At 40.7% G+C, this 26,722-nt stretch overlaps 1 protein-coding gene across 7 annotated transcripts in view; it reads right to left on the bottom strand.

Annotated features, from left to right (window-relative positions):
- Positions 1 to 419: 419 nt before the first annotated feature.
- The window catches only part of STRBP (spermatid perinuclear RNA binding protein), a 138,050-nt gene continuing 111,747 nt past the window's right edge, over positions 420 to 26,722 (bottom strand). For 2 of the 7 annotated variants that reach the window (XM_087419133.1, XM_087419134.1), the window contains exons 13-17: positions 25,905 to 26,063; positions 22,390 to 22,524; positions 22,061 to 22,201; positions 19,179 to 19,302; positions 13,583 to 14,322 (exon numbers count right to left, since the gene is read on the bottom strand). In XM_087419133.1, coding sequence (XP_087275259.1) covers positions 14,147 to 14,322; positions 19,179 to 19,302; positions 22,061 to 22,201; positions 22,390 to 22,524; positions 25,905 to 26,063 — 735 coding nt within the window. In that variant the 3' untranslated portion in view covers positions 13,583 to 14,146. Of the gene's footprint in view, positions 6,841 to 8,104; positions 8,328 to 11,015; positions 11,660 to 11,683; positions 13,550 to 13,582; positions 14,323 to 19,178; positions 19,303 to 22,060; positions 22,202 to 22,389; positions 22,525 to 25,904; positions 26,064 to 26,722 lie in introns of those variants that run through there. The other 5 variants (XR_015548916.1, XM_087419139.1, XM_087419136.1 and 2 more) reach the window with 5 other exon arrangements.

Raw genomic sequence — 26,722 nt, 5'->3', positions numbered from 1 at the left:
ACAATTTCATGTTTGTTCCCCTCAAAGTACTCTGTAAAGCAAGTCTGCACCTTCCCACTAGCTAAAGACCACGTTCTACAGATGTTGAATCCAATGAGCTCCAGCCCTTGTCCAGATAAAGAAACCAAAACGATTTTAAAGCAGAAACCGAACACCCACCCACTACTTGTCACTCTCTCTGGCTGATGAGCCCAGCAGAGCAGAAACTCAGGGAAAGGGTAGGATGCTGACTGACCAGCCTGCAAACCTCTCTGTCCATTGCCAAAAGAGACACTTCCCAGAGAGCACAAGAAGGGGGCTCATAGCCCTCCACCAATGAAAGAGTTGGGCCCACCAAACCCCCATTTCCCAGCCCAAGAGAGATGGCCCTTGCTATACTGCAACTCTTCCCTGTCACCCCCCCTCCCACCCTGTCAGCATCTTCCTCCCTTCCCCTGCCTTCCCCATCTCAGTCCCAGGCACCACTGTCCTCTCAGTCTCCCACTGAACAGTAGCCCAGGAGAAGTGTTTGGGCAGGCCTCCACTCCCCTTGATGGGCACATAATTCCCCGGCCCCAGGCTGGATGCCATCAGGCCCACCTTCCCGCTTGGTCCAGGAGAGGAGCCTGGCCTATGAAGAGACACCATTCCTGCCTCTCCACCCCTTTGCGGCCACCCTTGGTCTGCCTCCTTCATCCCTCATCTGGGCATCTACAACAGCCTCTGCCTTCTGCCTCTGGTCCTTCCCCATCCAGCTGTCCAAATCAACCTTCTGGAATTCTCTCACCATTTTGGAAGATGAGAATCACTGAAGGGCACTCAGGGCCTCTCACAAAGTGGCCCCAAAATACACATCCTATCTGCCACTTCAACCTCCTAGCCATCCCAGTTCCCGTTAACAAGGACCTTCATGCTGTCCTGCAAAGGCCATGCCCTTTCTGTGCACCACATGCTCCCTCCTTCTTGAAGTCTCCTCCTTACTACCCTACAGGCAAATTCCTATCCAGCCCAGATGCCAGTCTCACTGGGAAGCCTTTGCCACTTCTATCAGAGCCCCTCTAAGCACATCTCTTCCTGTGTGTCAGTCTCTTCAAAGGCCTGGCTCCCCTCTTAGACTGAATGGGAGACCTGCCAAAGAGTTTCTCCCAACCACAGAAGATAGCTCTGAATCTCTTCAAGCCCCTGAGCATCCTCCTTCCCCTCCTGTGCTCTCCATCTTGGTCAGTGGTTTCACCTTCTCCTCAGTTGTCTAAGCTGAAAATCTTGCCGTTTTCTCCAACTGCTCCTTCTCTCCCAACACAAAGCCTAGTAAATAGCAGTAAGTGACACTGTTTCTTTCTCAATAAATCCATGTGAGCAAGAGGGGAGAGGTGGTCTTGGGAATGTCACCACTCACATCAGCGTTCTGTCCCAACTGACATCCCATGGACAAATTTCCTCGGCACTCTCCAGACAATTGGCTTCTTGCTTAATCACTCCCTATAACACGGAGTTCACCTCTCACCACACCTACTCTCCCAAGGCAGCCCCAGCTATTATCTTGGGAGGCACACTTAGCTCGAATTGCCCAGTTGGCCTCCTATGACTGTCTTGACCCTTCTGGAGCCATATACAACAAGTAAATATAACCCCTTAAAATAGCAGATGGAAAGGTCACGTTCTCCTCAGGTCTCCCCTTCACCAGCTTCAATCAAACTCATTTTAAGGTGCTCTCAGCTTTCCTGAGTTCCGTAGGTGCTGCCTTCCAGAAGTTTTTCACCTCCCAGATGATGTCCACCATATTTCCCTTAATATAAACTGCAAGAGCCTAAAGGATGTTGGAAAGCTAGGCAACTTCTGAGACTATCTATGTGATGAAAGGGTGCAGTGAGACCCAGCATCAGAGAGCTCTGGGAAATGTGTCACTGTGAGTGTGACCCCTTTGGTTAGAGCACATAATGAAAGCTTAACCAGGAACAGATGACAGCCAACAACCAAAATGTGGATGAAGCTGAACATAAAAAGCACACTTTGACCAGCATATCCCTTCCCCTCCATCCAGCCCCTGGGGATCTCTCCAATGGCGATTACTGGTTTGCACTTTATTACAGGATTCAGTTACAGTATAAAAAGATGGGCTGTGAAAACAGACCCAACTGTGCAGCTGGCAAAAAAAAAAAAAAAAAAGGCTGCCCGGCCCAAGGCTGACCAGTCAGTCACCTTGCCCAGGAGCAAGCTAACAAACAGTTCTTCCAAAGGAACCAGAGAAAGAATGAGCCTCAAGTCTAGATTCTTTTTCCCCCCACAGAGGAGGCAGAGGGGTCAGGGAGAAGTGGGTTGGTTTTTGCCTGTTTTGTTTCAAACAACACAGAATATATCCCAGAAGTCTGGAAGAAAGGTAAATAGAATGCATCATAGAGAAGGGAGGAAACTGTTGCCCAACCGTTTTGGAAAACAGGATAGGCAGCAGTCTAGACCAGCAATACAAACCACCAGCACTGAGCGCAGTGCGATCAGAATGGGTGGGCTCAGCCACTGACTAGCTATATAATTTTGGGCAAGTCATTTTGTCTAAGCCTCCGTCTATTTCCTCATCTGTAAAAGGAGAAAATTTCTAGATCCCACAGTTGTGGCAGAGTTCAAATCTCATCCCTAAGAAAGGGCTTCTCAACTCTAAGAACAGTAGAAGAAATGTTACTTTGTCTGTGTGGTTAAAAACTCACTAATTAAGAGCCACAATGTTTTGCCACAAACAAGCTGGGTGGTTTGGAGAGGTCTCTGGCTTCAAGTTCCTTGTCTGTAGAGCGGGAACAACTATCCATGCATTACTGCTGCTTTTCCAAGTTGGACGGGTAGAGCAGGAAACGGAATGAGGGCTGGGAAAGGGCTTTGCTAAGTGTTGTGTCCTGCAAATGCCAGGTCCTCGTTCTCCCTCCCACACACGTCACTGCTCTAGAACTTGTACAACCTGGGTGTAAAAGGTTCCTTCTTCCTGCTCCCCTCCAGGATTACGGCAGGTTGCTCAGAAAAATGGCCAACTGCCAAGGATAATGAAGACCTGGGGTGAAGGAGGAATATCTTTCCCTGAAGAGGATTCTGTATCCATCCCCACACCCACCTACCCCTAAGCAGAGACCCAGCTGGCTTTCATTAGCAGAGGAGCAGGTGAAGTGCTGTGCAGCAGTGCGAGAATCAGACAAGTTCAGCAGAGTGGCTCACATGCAGCAAGTGCGAGACCACGAAGCCATCTAAGGAGGGCTGGCCAAGCCACGGCCCAACCTTGAGGGAAGCCTACTACCTCCAGGCTAGCAACACTCCCTGAAGCCTCATCTGGGGGAAACTCCTGGTAATCAGAACAGGCCACTGCAATCTGCCACTGCCCCCATCTCTGCTTAGCACCTGCACAGGGATACCTCCCTACACTTACACCCCAAACCTTGGCTGCCACCCTCCATGCCTCTCTTCCTTTTACCCAGTGAGCCAAAGCCTCACCAGCCTTCCTTCAGAGTCTGGCTCAAATCTTTTCAGACATCCCCATCACCAACCTCAGGCCAGACAGAGAAAACGTATTTAGAAAGCATTAGCTAAATGAAAATATATACCTCAATTTGTCATTGATAATCAAACAGAAAAACAAGCTTCAAATACAAAAGCTTCCTGTTAATACAGCCACACCTTAGCCTTCCAGTCTATCTTTCCAGTTTATTAAATAATCTTTTCCAATCGGTTTAAAAGAAAATAGCCCTATTTTAGGCCAGGATACCTGGTCTAAAACGACCTCAAGTCAGGTTGCAGCACAGGAATCTAGGCTCCACGTTTAAGCTTGTGGGCTCAGAAGATCCTGCGGCAGTGCGCCCTGGCTGGTGTGCCCTGGCTGGTGTGCCCTGGCTGGTGTGCAGGCCCCTCCCTCCAGCTCCATTCAGCCTTGCCCGCTGCCTGCATACCTCCTTCCTGTCGCTCGACATGCTCCTCACCTTCATTCCCCGACTTCCCATCCACAGCGTGGTGTAGTGGAAAAAGGCTCTGGCACTGAAGAGAACTGAGTTTCATTCTTGATTCTAGCACTTAACTCTGAGCCTCAGTTTTTTCATCTTTACAATAGGGATAATACCACCTCTGAGAAGGTTGTTTGAAAATTCAGAATGTCCAAGGGCCTGGCACACAGAAATACCAATTTAAGCATCCTTCTTCACTCTCTTTCCTTTCTTCCATTTCTGCTTCTTCCATCTACTGCTGCCCACAGCCCAAAATGACCTAAACAGAAGGCTACTGTTAACTTAATTACCTGGGACATTCAGTTGACATATGAATGCAGAGACCATCCACCCAAACCACAAAAAAGGATCCAGGCAGGAGAAACTGAGACAAAGCAGAGAGAGCCTGGGCTCCCAGGCAGTGCTAAGAGAATGTCTTCACAGCACCCAGGCTAATCCCATTACCTCCTGCGGGCCATAAGCAGCAAAAAAGATGACTCAGGACCATATATCTCCAGCTAGGATATGCTAATCAGACTCCTTGAAGCTGCCTAGGCAGATGGTGGCAAATACCACGTGACCCACCCACAGAGGCAGCACAGTTTGTCTCTCGAAATGGCAAAGTTCTGTCAAGAAAAACCAATACCCTCCTTAGAAGGACCAAGTAATTAAGATGTTGACAACTGATTGGTCAAGGCAAAAAAAATAGGCCCTCCCTCAACCTTGGCTCAATGAGGCAGATTCCACCAAACAGCCACAGCTGAGGAATGAAGTAACTTCTGCCAGGACGTTATTCAAATATCTCTTGGATTTAAGAAAAGCCTCTTGACTATAATGCCTATCTATCTTATTTGCCTTTAAAGGTAATGCTCAGCCCTTGACAGTTTTTATAACCTTGGAGGATCACAGTACTCAATCTGTACCCTCACTTAGCTCATCTCCCAACAGACAAGGATGTATCTGCCGGCCGATCTTTCTTCAGAGGCTACTGAAGTCACGAGACACACGCGAGCCAGAAATGGACAGTAAGGTGGAGACCCTCTATTCAATCCAACAGGGTCAATTTCACCATCTACCCATTTTTTCTTTTGCTGAAAAGCAACTTCCCAACTGTGTCTAGACAGACAGATAAATGGCTAGATGGACAGAAACAGGCAGATGGATGGACAGACAGATATGTTTTTTCTAAGATTAACAGGCAGAAGGGAGGACTCATGTGGTGATGAGTAGAGACTTTTTTTCCCAAAAGGTTGAAGCAAACTGGAAGAGAGAAGCTGCAGGAATGCTATTCAGAGAAACATCTGAGTCAACAGCCTTCTAAGCATGCACCCAGTCTCCCCTTTCTTTTCTGTGGTTTATAATCACTTGCTTTCTACCTGCCAAACGCTAGTGAGCTCTGAATGTTGGATTCCCAGGCTAGCTGTAATCAAACACCCTTTTTTCTTATTAATGCACTGGTAGGAAGCTTGCAATCAGCAGGTTTATGTTCTAAGCATGCTTAAATCTCAAAGCAAGTACTGATGAACCCCTGGCAGCAGACTGGCCAATGATTTAGCCACCACAGCAGACACGTGAGCATTTTCACTTAGCATGGACCTGCAGCGGCCTCCCCACACCAGTTCTCACCAAGTGTTTGCTTTGTGCTTCCTGTCTAACCCCCAGACCCCCAGATGCTGGGAGTCCTCTCCCAAAGCCTGGGAGCACTCCAAACCTGTCAGCACTAAGGAACCAATGTGGCCCCTGCTGAGCAGGCCACACACCTGCTTCTCACCTACCTGCCAGCACAGCCTTGCCTCCTTCACATACTTTCTGTTGCTTCAGCCAACCACGGCAAGAACAGCCAACATGTACTGGGTACTTACTATACACCAGGTACTATTCAAAGCAATTTAAGTGTATTAACTCATCTAATTCCTAAGCTCCACAGGAGTCTGCTGGAGGGAAAGAAATACCGAATTCCCACATGGTTTCTATTCCCTACTTCTAGCTGTGCTGTAAAGCTTACATAACCTAATTTGCATTATGGTGCTATTTTTAAAAATCTCCGAAGATCAGTGCTTCAAGCATCAATGGAAGCTGTTAGCTCCTACCTAAAATGATAATGTGGGAAAGGATATCTATTCTTACAACTAACTCAACCTGAATTCTTGACTTAAAACAGTTTTTCTGGAAGATGCTATTAGGAAAGGAAGGAACTCATCCTTATGTAAGTACTAGCTCTCTGCTCTGTAAATAACTGCTAGAGAGAAACACGTCAATATTGAAACTCACCTCAGCAGTAGGTAGTTTCCTGGCTCTGCGGTTGTTATTCATTTACCACCCATCTCCCTTCCAGGTCTCCTGGTAACACTGAGAAGTCTATGGTCACTGGATGGCACGGTAACAGATCGTTACAGCATATGAGTGTGAATACAACAGAACCTTTCTTGTTCTGGATGACTTCACAGAGACCTCCAGCCCCAGCCCACCACCACCAAGGAGGCACTGGCTTGTGCTGAATGGGAGATATAGGAAGACCATTCACAGAGCAGGTGGTTTTCAGCTTTAACTGCTCTTAATGCCCCTGGTTTTTAGGGCTCTAGATTGCTAAAAATCTAATTGCTGGGGTGGGAGGGTCTCCTTAGATCATTCCCCTAACTCACTACTGAAGATTTACCTCCACTGCTGTTACTAATGAAATCTAAGAAACAGCGAAGTTATAATGAATGATTGTTATAAGGCTACAGTTCCCCTCATTTCTCATCAAAAAAACGTGGTCAGTGTTTAAATAAATTAACCACTTTGCTCTTTGCTATCCTATAAAAACTGCTTAAAAAAGACCGGGGTATTTGTTACTCATTTCATTCCGTTCACTTACTTGGATAGAGCTCCACGAACATAAACCAGAGTTGGTTTCAGGCTGTCAAAACTGCCAGGGAAATATTTAAAATGAGTGAATTTCTAAATGATGCCCATTTCAGTGATGTCAGAGGGCCCATATTATTAAATAATTTATAAATAAACTATTAACTAATTATTTTTTCACACTGCTAATGCATTATTTGTCTCCCAACCTAGGATATTTATAATAGGCCCAATTCCAACACCTAGGAGACTCTCAAACTTAAAATGCTTCCACTGGGCAGAGCCTCTGTTTCGCTAGTACCCAGAGAAGGACCTGACACATCACAGGCACTCGGCTGTTTGATCAGCACTGAAATGTACTTGGTACGAGTCAGCTAGACCTCATACAACCTTTTACAGATGCCAAAGCCACATTCAACATACATACAGATTCTGTATGGGAAAAAAATTGTTCCAGCAACCTTCACAGTTAGTAATAAAAAGAAAACTGCTACTTAGAGACAAATATAAAACATAAAAATTCATTTTAATCTATATATATATAAAATACAGCCTTAGCATAGAACATCTAACACATATGAAATGCATTTATGGGATACACTAAACAAAGCAAATCCTTACTAAAATATTTGGCCTAACCCTCACATCTTCTAAATGAACTCCATGATGGTTGAATAAGGTGGGAAATAAATCATCTAGATACCTAACCTAGAAAAGACAGATGAATTGCCTTAAGTCTATTTGGTCTCTGCAGACTGGGTATTTACCATTCTGAGTCTTGCCAAAGCTAATTCTGCAAATAGTTACCTCAACTCAGTCAACTGTATATTTTTCCATAGTTACCTTAATATTTTTTTTCATTTTCTATTGCTTTTTTTTTTATGGCTTCTTGCTGCTGTTGTATTAGGGCATACAACACAGATCAGAGATTTTCATTTCTCAGAGAAGTTTCTCTTCTTGAGAAATTGGCACTTTGATCCTCAGCTTGCGTAACAGCTATGTATAAATGGATCCTGCCAGTACCGTTACCAATCTTGCAGCTTATGAAATTCCAGTACTTTGGCCAAAAGAGTGCCCTGACATTAAAATCTTCTTAGGTGAACTCTTCCCACCACTGAATTCTTTTATTTAAACAAGTACGTGTGTGTAATTCACATATTTGTTATAAGTTTCTACACACATACACACACAACTCAGCAAAAGTGAAATGTCTCTCTTGAATAGAAAGTAATTACAAGGGTATTAAAACAAATGCTGAAAATAATTATTTTACATTTAGATCATAAAAATTTTAAAGGTAATCTGATGACATAAGACCTAAGAGATCAAATACATCATATATGATTGTCATATATGCATGTTATGTTCATTGATTTTTAATTATTTTTCTCTTTAATCAGAAAATAAAAGAGCTTACCTTTGTATACTGAGACCACAGCTTACAGTCACTATATCTCAGCCTATTTTATACAAGTGATATGGCTACGAAGGTCCGAGGAGAACGAGAATAAAGTGAGATAAACGTGCTGAAAACTGCTTAAAAGTATTAACCTGAAATACACAGAGGGTCCAACACCAGTTTTAAAAATACATTAACGAGGTATTCCCAGCTCTTCAATTAATAACGGTGACTGGCTGATTCATGATCTTCAAACATTCACCCAAATTTTAAAAAAAGAAAAAGCTAATACCAGCAAAATCTATCAGTGCTTTGTTCCCCAGGTTAACAATTTGAGAGAAACTGCAAAGGACTGGAGGACTCCTCGCTTCACCGCACCATGCACTGCCTCTAGTCAGCATGAGGTATGTTGGGAATCGAGTGGACCAATTACCTTGCACAAGAGATGGGGTGCTCCCGCAGCCTGGAGAAACGCGGGCTGCAGGCCACATCCCTGGCTGGATGCCAGCCCCCATACAAAGAATATGGCTTCAAGGAGGACCCCTATCTCTGAGAAATGATAATAGCACTAACTGACGCAGTCAGGAATGCAACTATTCAATTTATGTGCTAAAAAACTTTAAAAACTGTCAGAAGATAGCACAGCTCACACACGAATTCTAAGTTCTACGTTGGTCTGTAAACTCCCTGACGAGACTACACTAGGAGGGGTTACGTACAGATATTGCTAGGTTTCCAAAGGAAAAGTTTAAAACAGACACCGTGGCTTTGAATAAAGTATTGCTCTTCTTTAAAATGTTCAGTCACTGCTTTCCAAAAGAAGGTGTCAGTGGTGTATCTGAAAGCTGGAAAGCCTCAGGGGGTCACATTGCTCTTAAGACCAAGACATAGAAATTGCCATTTCAAGCCAGACAACCTGATGGTTCTAGAAGTCAGAGAAGAAATCTTGAGGGCCCAAGTGAATAATAAATGGTGCGACGCTCAGAGGCTGGCAATAGGGGCTGTCAATGAAAAAACCACCTACAGTGGAGAAAAGAGCAGAGAAGCAAAACTTTATGTTAATTTCACAGAATTTGGTGAAGCCAAAAGCTTCATTTATATTTCTCTGCTCTTTCAGCTGTAAGTGGAATTTTCATTACAAAATGGAAGGGTGGAAAGGGCAAAAGGGTGGGAGGGGGACACTTAATTCATTACAAAATTTAAACAGTTGAACTTGCATGGTTACCACTTCTAACAAAGGACTGACAGCTCAATTATTTTAAGTAAAGCAGAGAAATGTAAAAGTTTGCAGCAACTGGGCAGGTTTACAACATGGTTAGTAACTTTCAACAAACAACAAAATTAAAAAAAAAAAAACTTGGTAGAAACCATTTGAAATGACTGCCATCATGTTGGAAAACAGCACAGCTCCCTTTTCGCCATTATAGAGGGGTTCAGTTATGAAGCTGAGTCAGCTACATCAAAAGAATTTTCTAAAGAGAAATCTCCAGAGAGATTCCAACTTGGAATGCAAATTTGACGATCAATTTCAAATAACAATACAGCTGCAGCTGCCAATTAACAGTATTCCAAAACAAAGAGGACTATTGTAAATATTTAATTAATAAAAACTGGACACTATCAGCCATGCTTTTTCTTCTCAGTGATGGCTCTGTTTCATCCATAGGTCAGCAAAACGAATCAATGAAACATGAAAACTCCCAGCTGAAATGAGCCCTCTGGTTTATGTCTAACCACTAATGCACAGGATGAGAATGGTAAGTTCACAGCTATTGCTAGCAAGTGATAAGGTTTTATTAAAGTATCACCCACCACTAATAGAGACAAAAGGTCAAGGAGCAGATGAAACAAACCAACCACTGGGTAATAAATATACATCTGAGAAGTGACACTACCATTTGTTTTAAATTGCCCATTTCTCTCTCATTTAGTGGTCCCAAAGAAATCTGGTACATAGGTTTGCCGTATTTTGTGAAGCCCATTCTCACTGACAGGCATTGTGCAGCTCCGAAAAACAGAATTTAAGAGGAAAGAGGAAAGCTAATTCATACTAAAAATGGACATTTTTAAGACACAGCAACTTATAAATATCGACATGGGACCAGACTGTTGCTTTCATAGGGGTGAGTACCTTAATGAAACCATTACCTTCTAGTAACATCATAGGCTTTCCAAATAAGGTGAGAATGCAGGTGGAAGACTTAGGTCTGCACCCTTTACAGAACAGCACAATGTTACCGACTGATCATTTTCACCAGCTTAATCAGGTGTCTTAAAAATAAATGCTGACCCATGGCTGAAACCTGTCACTTTTCACAGCAGCACTCAACAAGAACTGGGACAATTGAAGAGCAAGTTTTTATGGGGACCCTGTTGCTGCTTTAGATTCTGATGTAATTGAAGAGGAAAAGAGACCCTTCAATAAATCCCAGAAAAACTGCTAATCTTCTAACTGCATGAAAAAAGCCAGAGAGTGAACACAGTATCTTACAGAGTGAAGAAGGCCACAAGAACAAGAGAGGGTGATTGATTGATTAATTTATTTTTTAAAACTTAGAAATTCGTAAACTAAAATAATCACATTCCTCCTTTCCCATCTCTGGGTAGTGCCGTCATTTTAATAAGCAGTGCTCGGAGAACAGAATATACCTTTATCATGGGGATGCCCTGTACAGCGGAGTACAAAGGGCTTACAAAGTAGACTGGCTCCAACTAACAATCGCTTTCGCTTTGTTTTAGCAGTTTGCTTACAAATGAATGGGTTTCTAGGGCTAAGTTATTATTAGTTTTCAATTCCTTGTAATTTGATACCAAAACATATCAAAAATAATAAGCTAAAACAATATTCAAACCCATATTTTATTGGCTTTAATTACACATTTCAATATTTACAAAGTTAAAGTTTAAATGAAAAGTCTCTATTGTATTAAAAAAAATAACTACAGCCCAAATTAAAGTGCCCTGGGGCAAATACATATGAATCAACTAAGAATCAGTGACTGCATCAGGAACCAGGCAGCACTCTGTGTTAACAACAAAGCAGTTTATTTGTGATCAGTGTTTGAGACTCTATACATCCTTCACAAATTTAATTTTACATAATCTGATATTCTTCTTAAAACTTAAACTTTGAACTGCTAGACTTATTTCCCTAGAACAGAAGGGCTGGTATAAGTTATTTTCCGGAAATGAGGTACCGTTTCACAGAACTAGTTTCTTTTTTTGTTTGTTTTCAAGTTTTAGAGAACTAAATTTGCATTTGTTAAAATCAAAAAGTAGGAAAGATGTTCTTTACAAATAATTTTGATCAAGTATGTGTCCAAAGAAAGCAGGATAAAAAGGCTTTTTCTCTAACATTCTGTATTGTACTGTATTGTTGTTCAATAGGAATTAGCTTCTGTCATTTGCTAAAAGAATGAGTAGTGGGGAACAGGATATGTTGGGAATTTCATAACGGGTAACAGAACCATTCTCTTGGGTAAACCTACAGAAAAAAGAAACGGAAAGGACTCCAAATAAGTTTAGTAATCCAATAAAAATTTCAGGTAAAAAAAAAATCTTACCATAATTATCATTAACCTTTTCCAGATTAGTCAGTCAACATGTACCATTTTGGAAGAGGCCCACAAATCTCTCAGAGATCTTCTAATTTGAAATTGCTCTTAATATTCTGACAATTAATATTTTCCACTCAAAACTAAGAGGGATAAGAAGCATAATATTCAGAAAGCTATTTTATTTGAGTGAGCTGCCATGAATTCTAAAGACCAAAAGCAATGCTATTAATATTCTAAAGTGACTCTAGAAATCCATATTGGTTCTCAATTTGGCACATCGCATATTATAGCAGAAACAGAGATTGTCCTGATTCAAAGCACAGCTTTCTGTGCAGGCCTCAGCTCCCCAGGGAGACAGATCCAACTGGAGTTGTGATCAGGTATTTATCACCTTAATGGCTATTGCCAATATTGGCATGGCAAATCTGGAAAGATTAATTACTTTCTTAATTTTGTAATTAATGAGTTCTTGTGGCCTCACAAACTTCTGCATACTCAAGCATGATTTGAAATCAGCTCCTATTTCTATTCTAATGTTTAACCTATGGAGAAATCACAAAGCAGCAACAGCAGGTATTCAAGAGCACCAGATGATCAGAGGGAAATTACCCCACATGCAACAGCTTTACAAAGGCCAAAAGACATATTTACCTTACAGCCAAAATAAAGCATCGTTTTAGTAGGTTGGCATCACAATAACATTTAAAAACCAAATCTTTTATGTGAAAAATGGGGGCATCAAATTTCACCAGCTTTGGAAGTCAGTTATATGGCACATGGAAGTTTGGAGCCTTCTGAACTGGGGGCTCAGAGGCCGCAGGGTGAAAGTACAATGTTAGAGGAAAGGGAGGAACAAGAGAAAAATTAAAAAGATTGAGGAAAAACATGAATGTAGCTTAGAGCCTATATATAAAAGTGTTTTAAAGGGAAAAATTAAGCTCTGGCAAAACTGTACTAAAGAATATGAGACTTACTAAGTCTAAAAGAAAGACACAGACTTCAGAACCTGCCCTAGGAGGCAGATGCTGTGGTGCTCACACATTACAAGACATATTACAGTGAGCCTAATGAGTCAAAATGTATTTGGATAAACTGACCAGACCTAATTCACAGAAAGGATGAGGTGGTCAGGAAATGCAGAAGTTGGCTGAATGGTAAAAAGCAAATGGCCAAATCAAAGGGAGCTAGGGAGTTTGAATTTAGAAGAAATTCTGGGTGAAAGCATATTCTTGAATGAGTCCCCAGTTCCTAACCAACCCGTATCTAGAATATGGAGAATATGGGGAAGCCTCTAGCAAACCAGTGTGTCAGAGGAGACAGTCAGGTAAAGGATGAAACCCCAGACCCTGCCACTTTGCCTTAGAGAAAACTCACCCCAAATGTTTGACCCCTGCAGCTTCTCCACATCTTTCCAAGATAAAAATTGTCTATCTTAACAGGGAAAGTGGTCAAACTGTTACTTTCTACTTATCTCTACGGTTATGAAATCAGATGAAGCTTTGATTTAGCAGTGTCTTAAGGACCCATAATTTTTATCCAAACAAAAATGGAAAAGCTGATGCATGAAGAGAAAAAGCATAATGAAAGGTCTTCAGGCTCATGTAGAGGACTGATGCCACAAGTAGCAATACATTCAAGGTCTTTTCCTTCTGTGTACGTGCATGCCCAGCCTGGGGTCGCACCCACACATACACTCAGGTGTGCACACACACGGTCTCACACTTACACACACTCCGTCACACATGCACACACACTTGCTCTCTTCTTCTCTCCTTGACAAACGTCCTGCAGATGGCTGATTCTATACCATGTAGCACCTGAGTTAAGAAAAATGTCTAAGAGAGCATATCACTGACTCCAAACCTACTGCCTCCATTGCCACATAAACCTCATTCAAAAGTTATCCAAAGGGCCACTGAGGTTCATTTCTGCATTTGCTCTATTTTTTATTTTTGGAGGGAGAACAGACACTCTTATGATATTCCAACATGTACTACAGACTTTCTGCAGTAAGCACTTAAGTAACACTGCTGGTGATACCCCCTATCACCTCTCTAAGACCTGTTTACTCCACCTCTAAAGCAAAATTTATGGAAAAGGATGATGGCTACAAATTTGAAGTGAGCATTTCCTATCCCTAACTCAAATCACCCACAGTTCACACAGTTTCAAACCAGAAACTTAAATGTAGCTATACAACTGTCAGGCAGCCAAGCTAGAAACTGGGTATGGCCCTTCAGTAGCCTTTGAATGGAGTGTAAGTTGGCTGTAAGAAGAACTACTTAAAATATTTAATTTCAATATGGTCATAAACAGGCAATTAGAACAAGCAGTCCTTCAATCAGGCAAAGCAGAGAGAAGAGCAACTCCAACCAAACCAAGAACCACAAGGTTGTAGCATTTTCAGAGGGAATTTAAGTTGGGTCACTAGAATGAATAGGTCTGAGATCCTCCAATTCATTTAAAGAAACCCTAGATACAAATTGTGCTTTGGATTGCTGTGACAGAGTCACTAATAGGAGAATCAGTAAGATGGTGTACATACCATAGGCAGGGGCAGCTGTGCTGTAACCATATGGTGTTCCATAGCCTAGTGCAAAGAAGAAGAAAGCAGATCAGTCCAGGACAAAGGGCAACCGGCACTGGTTCCATTCACAAGTACCACCTGGCCTAGTGCCTTGGGCCCTAAGGACTTCCTCCAAATGTTGGAAGAATGAGAACCATTACCAGAATGGCCCTAGTCTACTGATCCCTCTATGCCTGCTTAGAGCGGGAGCTTTTACCATGGCCTCCAAGACTCTCCTGACCTACCAGAATATCCTCTACCTCTTTCTCACTACACTTCCCACAATGTATTATAATTAGCGACTTCTTGTCTGTGTTCCCTGCTAGAGTGGCAGAGACCAAGTCTTCTACATCTTTGCATCACCTGAACCTGGCAGAACGTCTGGCATATAGTAACCATTCACTAAATACGATTAGTTGAACAAAAGAATACTTAAAACCACTCAAATTACCAATTTCTCAAAGTTGGAATACAGAACTTTCCAAGTCTCTTTTCAGAAAGCAGTGACAGACAAGCTGAAGCCTCAACTGCCACTAAACTGCACATGGATCAGGTGTGGGCTTGAGGGCAAGGTCCATGTCTTGCTGATATCTGAATTCCTGGCCCCAGCACAGGGTCTCTCAGTAAATGTTGATGAAATTGACATTAACATCTGGTGCCTAAGAAAAAAGGCTCATATTGTCAATAAAAACAAGTACAAAGAATACAAAAGTTTCTAGACCAATTAGTTCTGGCACTAGTTTCTTATATGTCCTTAGATATATAACTTCTGAGTTGCCATTTTCTCATCTGTAAAATGGGAAACCTTCCAAGCTACTTTATAGTAAGGGATTAGAAATAACATGTCAAGAGAAGCTACAATCTTTAATCTTTCAGTAAAACAACTTTAAAAAATATAAATACTAAATCACTTGGATAAGTCTCTAGAAAAATTTGTTTCTAAAACAGAACAAGGGCACAAAATCTACACGGGCCCTTCACACTGTACCCAGAACAAATCAAGCTTTTTTACATTACAACCTCTTCTTCCATAATCATTTCTGTTGTGCAGAATGATTTTTTTTCTCCTTCTCTATCTGACCAACTGCAACTCATCCTTTAGAACATAAACAAATATCACCGCCTCTGTGAAGTCTCCCAGGCTTGCTATTCACCCCTTTGCCCACTCCCATGTTACAGCTTGCATCAGATTGCATGGTGTTTACTCAAGTGTCTGTTCCTACCCCATCTGACCCCAAACATTCACAGGGGCAGAGCTAGGTCTTAGTCATCTTTGAATGCCCAGTTCCAAATCTCTTGTTTGAGACAAAACACTCAAATGTATGCTGAATAAGTGAACTGCTTTTAGGGACTTATTGAAACATTCCCTGAGAGATGAAAAAATTTCACTGTTTAGTCTATACTTAAGTCATATAGAACTGGGGGTAGTACAACTTTAGTCTTAGTCTTTAGTCTTAGTCTGAATCGTACTCTTTAGTGCTCACTAAATCGTATATTTCAAGAGGACAGAATGCAGATGAACTAAGCAGTAGGAACAGGAGATGGTATTAGAGGCCAAAGAGAAATTAATGCTTAAAAAATGAGGCTGTACATCAAAACTCTTCCAGGAAAAGGGAGGTGGCTGGCTAAGGCTACAGTTTCAAAGGCTTTTACCAAAACCTCCTTAAAGAGAAGTGAAACTACAAGCACTAAGCTGGCCACTGATCAGGCTACTGGGATTCTAATCCTGACTTCACCTATCACCAGCAAGGTGACTTTAAATTGTACCTGTTATTTAACCTCTCTGAGCCTCTCAATCTTCTGCAGTAATTGAGTTGGCAGGAGTATGTAATTAAATAATATATGTAAAAATACTTATTACAGTCCCTGCTGCACAAAACATACTCCACAAATGGCATATAACCTCTTCATAATCTAAATTGACCTAATTTGAATCTTCTCTAGGCTATAAAAGAACTTCATTTTTAAAAGCTTCAGGAGACAGGCCTTTCACAGAGGTCAATATGATGACATAAGAGAGAAGCTACTATAGAGCAAAAGAGCCTGGCAATAAGCAGACATAAATGATTCTTTCACAATTACTGCCACTAGACAGTGACTGCTTACCACTCCAGCAGGAGGTAAATGTTCCAAGACCAAGCAACCATAGACACAACCAGATGAAGCCCCAATAGAACACGTAATCAAAGGCAAGAAAGTTCATCTCAATAACTTGCTTATTATTGTTTAATGAAAGCTACTACCTTTAAATAACGCATTAAATGAGGCAAGAAATATTAAATTTTAGTAGAAATAGTGAGATGCACAAAGAATGTCTTCATTTTGGACACACAAACTGTATCAAACTATAACCTTTTTCCTCTCCCTCCAACACACTCATCTTTCAGCGTTCTCTGTCTCCTTAAATGGCACAACCGTCTAATCCAGTTCCTCTAGCTAAAAATACTGGGAGATATCCTTGAAATCTCTTTTTCATTCTCCATAGTAAATCCATCAATTTTGCTTCCAAAGTACTCATTCAATCCACTCACTTCCTGCCACCCATCTACTTCCCTACACCCACTGGAGACCCTCCACTGTCTCTTGCCTGGGCTACTAATTTACAAAAACCTTCTAACTTGTCTTTTCATGCCCACTTCTGTCCTTACAATCTACTCTTCACACTACAGAGAGTGATCTTTACAAAAAAAGTCTCATCTTGTCACTTCTCTCCTTAGAATCCTTCACAACTTCCCACTGCACTTAGGATTCTAAGCCCAAAATCCAAACCACAGCCTCCAGGACTGGGACTGAGCATCCAGCTTTAGCTCAAATCACTGCCCCTCTAGCCCCACCATCCCCCTCGCCCCCACAATGCTCTCCATACTACAGACATTTTGGCCTTCTTTTTTTTTTTTTTTTAATAATTTTTATTTATTTATTTATTTTTCCCCAAAGCCCCAGTAGATAGTTGTATGTCATAGTTGCACATCCTTCTAGTTGCTGTATGTGGGACACGGTCTCAGCATGGCCGGAGAAGCAGTGCGTCGGTGCGCGCCCGGGATCCGAACCCGGGCCGCCAGCAGCGGAGTGCGCGCACTTAACCGCTAAGCCACGGGGCTGGCCCTTGGCCTTCTTCTAATTCTTCAAATGAGCCACGTTCCCTACTGCCAGCACCGCAGGGTCTCTGCACATGCTGTACCTTCTGTGTGTGACACTCTTTCATCCAAGTCTTCTCTGAATTAACTCCTACTCATTCTTCAAAGCTCAGTTCAAGTGTTATTTCTTCAGGGACCCAACAGACTAGATCAGGTTTCTCTGTTACATCCTCTCATAGCATCATGTCCTTCTCCTTCATCGTAATCATCTCAGTTTATAATTGTAATTATTTGATTAGTAAGTCTCACCTTTAGACCACAAGCTGCATGAGAGCAAAATCCATGTCTGGTGTGTGCCAAAGCTTATCTGTGTGTGCCACTTGCTTATTTGAATAAGCAAGTATATTCTTTACATGAGACATCTTTGAGCTATGCCCCTACTGGGATCAACTTGTAGAAGTATAATTCCAAAGCCACACCATCCACAGAACTTCCTGAATAGCCTATTCTAATTCTGTCTTAGGGGGAAAAAAAAAACAATCGAAGTGAACTTCTTAGGAGTGTTACATAAAAAATTATGACCGGATAGGACCCAATCCTTATGACAATTTCATCTTTTTTTTTTTTAATTTTTTTTATTGTGTGTGTGAGGGAGATCAGCCCTGAGCTAACATCCGTGCTAATCCTCCTCTTTTTGCTGAGGAAGACCAGCTCTGAGCTAACATCTATTGCCAATCCTTCTCCTTTTGTTTTTCCCCCCAAAGCCCCAGTAGATAGTTGTATGTCATAGCTGCACATCCTTCTAGTTGCTGTATGTGGGACGCGGCCTCAGCATGGCCGGACAGCGGTGCTTCGGTGCGCGCCCGGGATCCAAACCCGGGCCGCCAGTGGCAGAGCGCATGCACTTAACCGCTAAGCCACGGGGCCAGCCCATGACAATTTCATCTTGATCAAAAACTAAAAGCAGCTGGTTTACTTGTCAAGTTAAAAGTTCCATACTTTCGATATTGCGGAGAACTTAATTTTCAATGAGATAGCTGTCCAAAACAGAAAGCAGAGAGAAGGCATCTTTTCCCCTCTTCATCAAGCCATGTGGTGAAATGGAAAGAATACAAACTTTGGAACTGCAAGCACCTACATTCACATCTTTGCTCCACTGTTTACTAGGTGTCTCACACCGGGCTAGTTGCCTCATCTCCCTAAGCCTTAGTTTCCTCACCTGGAAAATGGAAATAATTTCTACTTGAGAAAACACTGTGAAAATTAGAAACAATTAAGTGAAATCACTTATACGAAAATATCTGGTGTATACTAAGTTCTGGATAAATACGTTCCTCTTTTTCTCTTTTTGTACTTCTCTAGCCTTTGTTGGCTTCCAAACATTGAGTTAGGAAATGCTAATAATGCCAGGCTTCACCCCAATTAAGTAGCCTCTTATCAGCAGTTTTTCTCTCCTGTTATACCCAACCTGTCTTCCATGTCCCCACTGAATATACCCTGCTCAGATGTCCGAACTCCTGAATCTGTGGAATATCTTTTAGCTTCTTCATTGTCAAAATACATCCCCTCAAACAGGTGCAATATTCTCATCTGTCACCTCCCTCCAGGAAGCCGCTAGTCCCTCAGCAAATTCCAGGAGAAAACCTATGACATTCTGTCGATTCTCTTCAATTTCTGTGCATACCCATCTTATACCTGTGTTATGTTCCCAGAGACTGTGTATAACCCTGGAAAATAAAGGAGATGCTGTTCTTCAAACTCTGGCCCAGAGAAGGAGCAGACCTTGTATGAGTTGTACTATACCTGGAGCTATGTAGCCAGGAGCAGCTGTGGCCCCAACAAAAGCTCCCCTTGTTAGAGTCCCTCTTCCTCTGCCTCGAACAGCTTGGACTGCTGCAGACACGGCTGTATTCACAACACCCTTTGCCTGTTAAAAGTAATACATTTTCATTACTGCAAGAAATAAGAATTATCATCCTATCATTTCTGAAATGTACAACCTCTGTGAGAAAGCTGAGCCTGTAAATGAGACAGTGAGTCGTCTATGACCTTGAACCTTCAATTTGTAAAATGAAAATGACACCTACATTACAGACTTGTTCTGGAGAATATGCTGGGCACATAAAAGTATGTAAATAATTTCTTTTCACTTGAGGGTTACTCAGAAAGAGTTCATTTTCTACACACAAATTTCAGTAGTGAAATTACATCTAAAGTCATTTTAGGGCTAACTAAAGTAATTATAGACACTTGAGACCTAGGTGTAAAATCCTTTGAATTCTCTGCCCACAGAAAAAAATACTGCAATAACAAACTACTTGGAATCAACTGAGAACTTGAATAGGGTTTAAAAACAAAGGGACTAAGACAGGAAGACCAAACATTTGGATGCCAGTTCCTCCTTTAAGTAAGTGAGACCTCAGGAAGGTCATGTGATTTCTTTGAGCCTGTTTCTTCTGCTGTATGTGTAGGTATGTGTATGTACATATGTATCAATCATTAAATAAATTAATTCCAACTCTAAAGTCTCTTCTTGCTCTAAAATGCCACGGACTCTGGTAAAGTCACATAATCTCTCTCTAATGGGAGTCTCCTCACTAACTGTGAAATGAGGATAATGACACCCACTTTGTTTTCCTTACGTCAGAGTAGAAAGAGCAACTGAGAAAACAGACATAAAACTCTGAAAAGTAGAATAGATAAGTCAAGGACTAACAGCACACAGTGCTGCTAAAACATCCCTTTCCAAAACTGAAATTTTAAGAAAATCAAAAGAAATCTAGTTTTAAATTAAATGTTATACTTATTTTTTAATATAAAGATGTAACAAAAACTCAATCTAGAAACTACCAAAATTCTCTACTTTAACCAAGTTGCAGGGAAGGAGTTGCAGAGCCTCGAAGCTCACTGTCTAACAGAGTCAACAGTACCTCAAACAGCTTCAATAGCCAGAGCATACACACACTTATCTCACAGTGAAAAGTCATCATCTTTTACTTCTCCTAGGTTAGCCTCTACCACTAGTATGACTGGGCAGAAGATAGTTTCAAGGCTGAATGTATCATGCACAGGGAACAGCCATTTGTCTTTTTGGCTGAAAAAAATCCAACTTACACATCCAAAATAGACTGCTTCTTGGCTGTCAAGCACATTGAACACATGAGTTTTATAGCTTCTGGTATAGAAAATTTCTAAAAATGAGTGAACTTCAAGAAGATATCCTTTTTGTTTTTTTAACACAGCTCAGTCAAAAGTAGTCAGGAAGCAACAATCTGGCAGCAGCAGAGTGACTCCACACAAATTAAGCTCATGTCTACAAGAACCAAACTTCACTACCTAATAAGCATCCGTCCACAGGCTTTGTAAACACTAAAATTAACTGACCAAATATAAGATGTAACCCATGGGAAAAACACACCCAAAAAAACAAGGTAACAATTATCTTTCTACTAATTTAGAACATATTCTAGAAGATTTTACAAAAAGAAAAACCACGTATTCTCTCTCTACATGTCTTCCATTGTAATTTAAACACTTTATTTTTATTTAATCTCAGTAAAAGTTAATTTTCCTTGTTTATATTCTGAATCCTAAAATTTAAGCAATGTTGTTTATTATTTAAGAAGTTTAAATGAACACAAAACAAATTTCTAAGATGGATATAATATGCAATAGTAGAATGCCCATGGTCTTTGGAAGGAGAAGAACTTGGTTTTAAAGGGAACCTCTACCATCAATTAGCTGTGTCACTACACGCAGTATCTTAATTTCTTTGGGCCTCATTTCCTCATGTATAAAATGAAATCAATTCCACCCTCCTGTAATGGACTTAGCATATGTAAAAGAAACTCAACAAACTGTTTTAACACAGAATCTTAAATAATCTAAGATTCCTTCTATTAGTCTAAACATTTTTAATTGATTTGTTTCTATCATATAATATATTCAGACATTATTACACCACTACTCTCCATGAGGCAGAGAATGTGTCATATTTACTTATGTATCTCTTTTCCTTACAAACCATGCATATAGTTATGTCTAGAAAATATTTTTGAACGCATAAATGAATGGAAGAAAGAATCTCTTATCCAAAAGCATGTAATGAGGAAGCCATCTTTTTAAAATACTTTGCTACAATCCTGGGCCTTTAGCAGCACTGACATTCCCAATGTCAACAATGAACAGATGCAACAGAGGGTCAAGTTCTACTGTGCCACCTCCCAAAGAAAAACCCAAATGAATAATGCAAAAGTTCCAAACTGGAAAGGAAATGGAACAGCATCTGCAAACCCCTGATGAACGTAAGCTCCAAGTACGCTCCGCAGCTTCCCTAAAGTAAACACAAACGCTAACATCTCATTAAAGTCCAAATCCCTCAACATCTACCTCATCAAGAGTGACCTAAAGCCCCCAAATAATGCCAATGGTCTCTTTTTAATATATAAATGCTAACAGTCTCTTTTTAATATATAATTTGCCTAGAAAGACCACAGAACAGAGAACCACTGATCACATTCATATTATTCATTGACTTACCCAAAGAAAAGGTTGCCAAATCCAAGAAAAAGAAGTAATTTCAGAAAAAGTAACATGGCAGGAAAGGAAATTTAAAAACAGGAAAGGAAATTTAATTCTGGTAATATTTTCAAAGGCATTGCAAAGGTTTAATACTTAACTCATACCTGAGGGATAATCTTCTTTTTCTTATTATTTGCTGCATTGGGTCCAGAAAACAGCTTCTCCAGGGCAGCTAAAGCTGCACTTGCCTTTGCCACTTTCTTATTTGGACCTGCACCTCTGAACTTCTGTCCATCTACTTCTACCTAAAATCAAGAACAACACTCTGCAATTATCCCATGCAGTTCCTCTATGTGGTTTTAACTTAAGTCAGTCATAACGGAGAAAATAGTGCCACAAGAAAAACTCAGTCTACAACTTGTTTACAGGTAAGCTCAGGATATCCTATGTGTTTGAGGGGAAAAACAAGGCTGGCTTGTATCTAGGTACACACCTCCATTACAAAGCGCTTGTCATGGCTTCCACCAGTCTCCGAGATGAGTTCATACTTAAGACCTCTTCTTTTTTCATTGAGCTCCATTACAGGATTTTTGCCACTTGCTGTGAGGATAGGGCCCTGAGTTCTTACCTAAAAGAAGGTTCAATTAAGTAAGATTTTAGAGTATTAAATTTCTTATTAATACAATTATACTACATCTCTGTTGAAAAAGAGGCTCAAAAATTGTACTTTAAAGCATATAAGGGCCAGGATGCGTGATCATCTCTATATACAAATGACAAAATATCTTTAAAGGTATGGAAACTCTACAAGCAGTAAAGTCATCTGGCCAGCCTACCTTTGAAGCAGAGCTGTCCCAACAGATCCATATTTAAGAACAATGTAGCCTTGCCATTACATGGCACTCTAGGGTCTGATCTGTGGTGCTCATGTTCTAAGAATAATACTCTAAATAACTAACAAAGTGGATAGAACTAGAACAGCTGAAATTCACATGACACCTGAGCATTCACTGCTTTTCATCTTTAGGGTTAGGAAGAAATAACTCTCAATTTGGGAGATGGGAAGAAAACGTCCCTATACACCTCTCAGTCTCTCTAAAGAGATGTAAGGGCACCTAAGGTAAAAACAACAGGCTACAGACTACAGATTCTGAAATTTTAAAATAACAATAAAAGCAGTCATTCCCTGCCCTCAAGGAGCTAGAATGTAGTGCAGGACACACACACACACACACACACACACACACACACACACAATATCACTGTAAAACAATGTATATTATAGAACAGATGTATGTTATGGAAACATAGCAGAGGGAATCGTTTTCTAGGGCAATCAGGATAGTTTTCCTGAAAGTGACACGGGAACCTGACCTTAAAAAGCAAGCAGCAGACCATCATAAGGAGGAAACAAAGGAGAAGGGCATTCTGGACAGAAGAAACAGTGATGCAAAGGCCCAAGAGAAGGAAAGAACATTTGTTTGGGAAATGGCAAGAAGTTCAGTCTGCCTGTATAAGGGAGTGAGGAGAAGAAGGTAGGACTTGATTAGAAACACCCTTTATGGAGCTGAATCTGAATCATAGAGGACGAGGACTTTGTATGCCATGCAAATGAACTTTGACTTTATCATGGACAATGAGGAGCCACTGAAAGACATTAATTTAGAAAAGTTCATGATTAGATTTGTGTTGTAGAACAATCACTCTAGGAGTGGTAAACAGAACTAACTTGAGGAAGGATAAGACTAGACATATGGAAGAGAAGCAATCCACGTTAAGAGTGTGCAGGCACCAACGAAGAGAGGCTAGCACCAGAATGAAACAAAACACAAAACACTACAACAATAATTATGAGAAAAGACCCACAGATTGAGCACTTTTTGAGGTTAGAGATCATGTCTGTTATTCCACCACAGTAAGTGCTCAAGAAGTGCTGAAGAAATGAATGCCCAAAAGAATTATTATGTATATAAACCTAATGGACAAGAAGATTCTCTTAATAAAGTACTCTATGCTGATTTGATAAGTGGGTGATGCTGTAGAAGTCAAACATTGGACAATTTTTAAAGACAAGTTTAACAAACATTCCTGGGTCTTTTGCAATAAACATCACTTCTTGAAGAGTTTTATAATCTACAATTTAAAAATTTCAAGGCAAATTTCCAGTCTCTATCTTTGAAAGGTAATGAGTAATTTTTGAAACTAGGTCTATGTTAACCACTCTCTGCTTTCCAAATCTGACATCCCTTTTATAAAAATGAGCCAAGACATAAAAATATTTGCATTTCTAATAAGTTACTAATATGTTAAATAAAGAATAGGGCTTTCTTCCCTCATCCTATTACTACATTATACAGATACAAAGCATAGATGTATTCACTACCAAAACCTCCCCATACTCATGTGCCTGCTATAAGCGCAGCCCACACTACTCTCTCCTTTCATAATGCCCTTTGAACTTAACAGTCAGAGCCTCATAATTAATGAGCTGTTTCTTCTCTTAGTATTTATAACACTGCCAGCAGACCATGTTGCCCTGCCTGTGACTATCACTTGTGAATGACTGCTCCTCTTAAAAGCCAGGTGCCATGTCTTCTGTCCTCCACAATATCACATGAAGAATCAGTCATGGCTTTCAAAGGCCTCAGTTCCCATCAATCCCCTCCACACTGGCCCACCTGGCACTTTTCTTTCTTTCTTTCTTTCTTTCTTTTTTTTTTATGGTGAGGAAGATTGGCCCCTGAGCTAACATCTGTGCCCATCTTCCACTATTTTGTATATGGGATGCCACCACAGCATGGCTTGATGAACCATGCATAGGTCTGTGCCTGGGATCTGAACCTGCAAACCCCAGGCTGCCAAAGCGGAGCGTGCAAAATTGACCACTATGCCACTGGGCAGCCCCTCACCTGGCATGTCTTAAACATGTACTTTCACAACTCCAGGTCATTATACCTCCTATTCCTTTAGCCCAGAATGCCTTCTTCCACCTCTTCCCCACATAGCAAAATCCTACCCTCATCTAAAACCTAGCTCACATTTTATTCCCTTTGGTTTTACACGTGTGTAAGTTTCGTAATGACTTCCTCCCTGGAGCTTTTACACTATTATATTCATTTTGCAATCACGGTGCTTATCACATTACATTATAATTAGTTATAAACATGTCTTTTGCCCTTCTGGCTGAGGACATTCTGAGGCTCTGGACACAATTTCTGCAGCATTTAGCAGTAAGCAGGTAAAAAAAGGGGTTTATAGACTGAAAAAATTATAGTCCACTAAGTCCTTAATAAATACTCATTCTCAAAAATGACAAAATTAGAAAAAAAAATGTTAATGTAAGCTGTTGCAGTTAAAGCTAATTTTCCTTATGTAGAGTGCAATAGACAAGGGCTCCAGGAATTCCCAAATAGGCCGTGTATACTTAGTCCTTAGATTTTGTCCCATTCTACTGTCTGTGGCAATAAGATCATAGGCCAGGACTTACTCAGAGTCTGAGGAACATACTAGGTCAGGCTATGCCTTCCTCAGGGCTGGACCAACTCAATGACGACCCACTGTCCCCAAAAGCTTAGCACAACCTGCAAATAATCCTAAATTTCCTCCACTAGATCCTTCGGTTTTTCCCTCTTCAGTTATTAATACTCTTTGATACATTACAATTGTGAAATATTCAAAGCAACTTCCATGGCCAGTGAAAGGTAAATGCTAGTTAAATTAGGGTACATTCACATGGTTGTGCAGCATATAGTTATGTTTACAGATATTTTTAGAGTTAAGTGAAAAAAACAAGATGTAAAACTGCATGAAAGTATTATTGCCTTCATAAAAATACTCGTACAAAAAGGGCTAGATGGAAATAAACCAAAATAGTAATAATGCCTGCCTCTGGAATATACACATTTGTATATGCTTTTGATTTTCTTATTTATACTTTTCCATATCTCTCAAATTTTCTACAATGAACATACATTACTTTTTTCTAATGAAAAAAATACATAAGTATACCTCTAAGGTACTGGAGGTTTCAGTTGTAGAATTTCCAGTATTATTGCTTGAGTTTGAAGACACTGGTTCATTTTTGCCTTCATTATCTGATTTTTCATCAGAACTCATACATTCAATATCTGCATCAAAGCCTGTTGGATATCCCATTGCCTGCAATACCTGTACAAATGACATTAAGATTCAGTTTTACTCAAACACCAGAGACCACAGAGAACAGACGAAATACTGAGAACGACAGTTTCAAATCCACAACATGTGAATCCATGAAACAGCTTGGAGAAAGAGCAAGACGGTGCTAAATCTACAAATCCTTGGTGAAACAAGTTTTACCTACCAGGGTATCACCATGGAAAGTGGGAAGAACTTCCTCAGAGTAACTAGGTTTAAATAAAGGATGACAGAAATGCAAACCTGACGTTGCTCCTGGTTCATTTAATTTGGAGGTGAGAAGTAAAGAAAATAAACAGCATAGCCAAGTTCAACCAGTGAGGTGAGGGGAGAAGTAAAACAGCACACTGTAAAAGTACACTGGACTGGGAAGGAAAAGACCTGGGGTCTCATCCTAGATTTCTCTTCTGGTCCTCAATCTGTAAAACAGGAAGACTGATTAGTTGACCTCTAAATTCCATGACTCATTCCGTTAGGTGAAATTAGCACAGAAAGGGAATCAAGAAGTTTTCTTTACCTTGGAATCAATCTGCCTGTTAACTATATCTGAAGCTTTCTACTATTGACCTCTTTGCTTTCAAGTTAAACTATAATTGAGACTTGAAAGAAGATATCCAGTCTCTAGGTTGACTCTCTATACTAAGTGAACC

Source organism: Ceratotherium simum, chromosome 29 (assembly GCF_057802395.1).
Source record: "Ceratotherium simum simum isolate JZ-2026a chromosome 29, ASM5780239v1, whole genome shotgun sequence".
NCBI lineage: Eukaryota > Metazoa > Chordata > Mammalia > Perissodactyla > Rhinocerotidae > Ceratotherium > Ceratotherium simum.
Note: the sequence above shows the minus strand (reverse complement) of the source record. Positions and strands in the feature narration are given on the sequence as shown.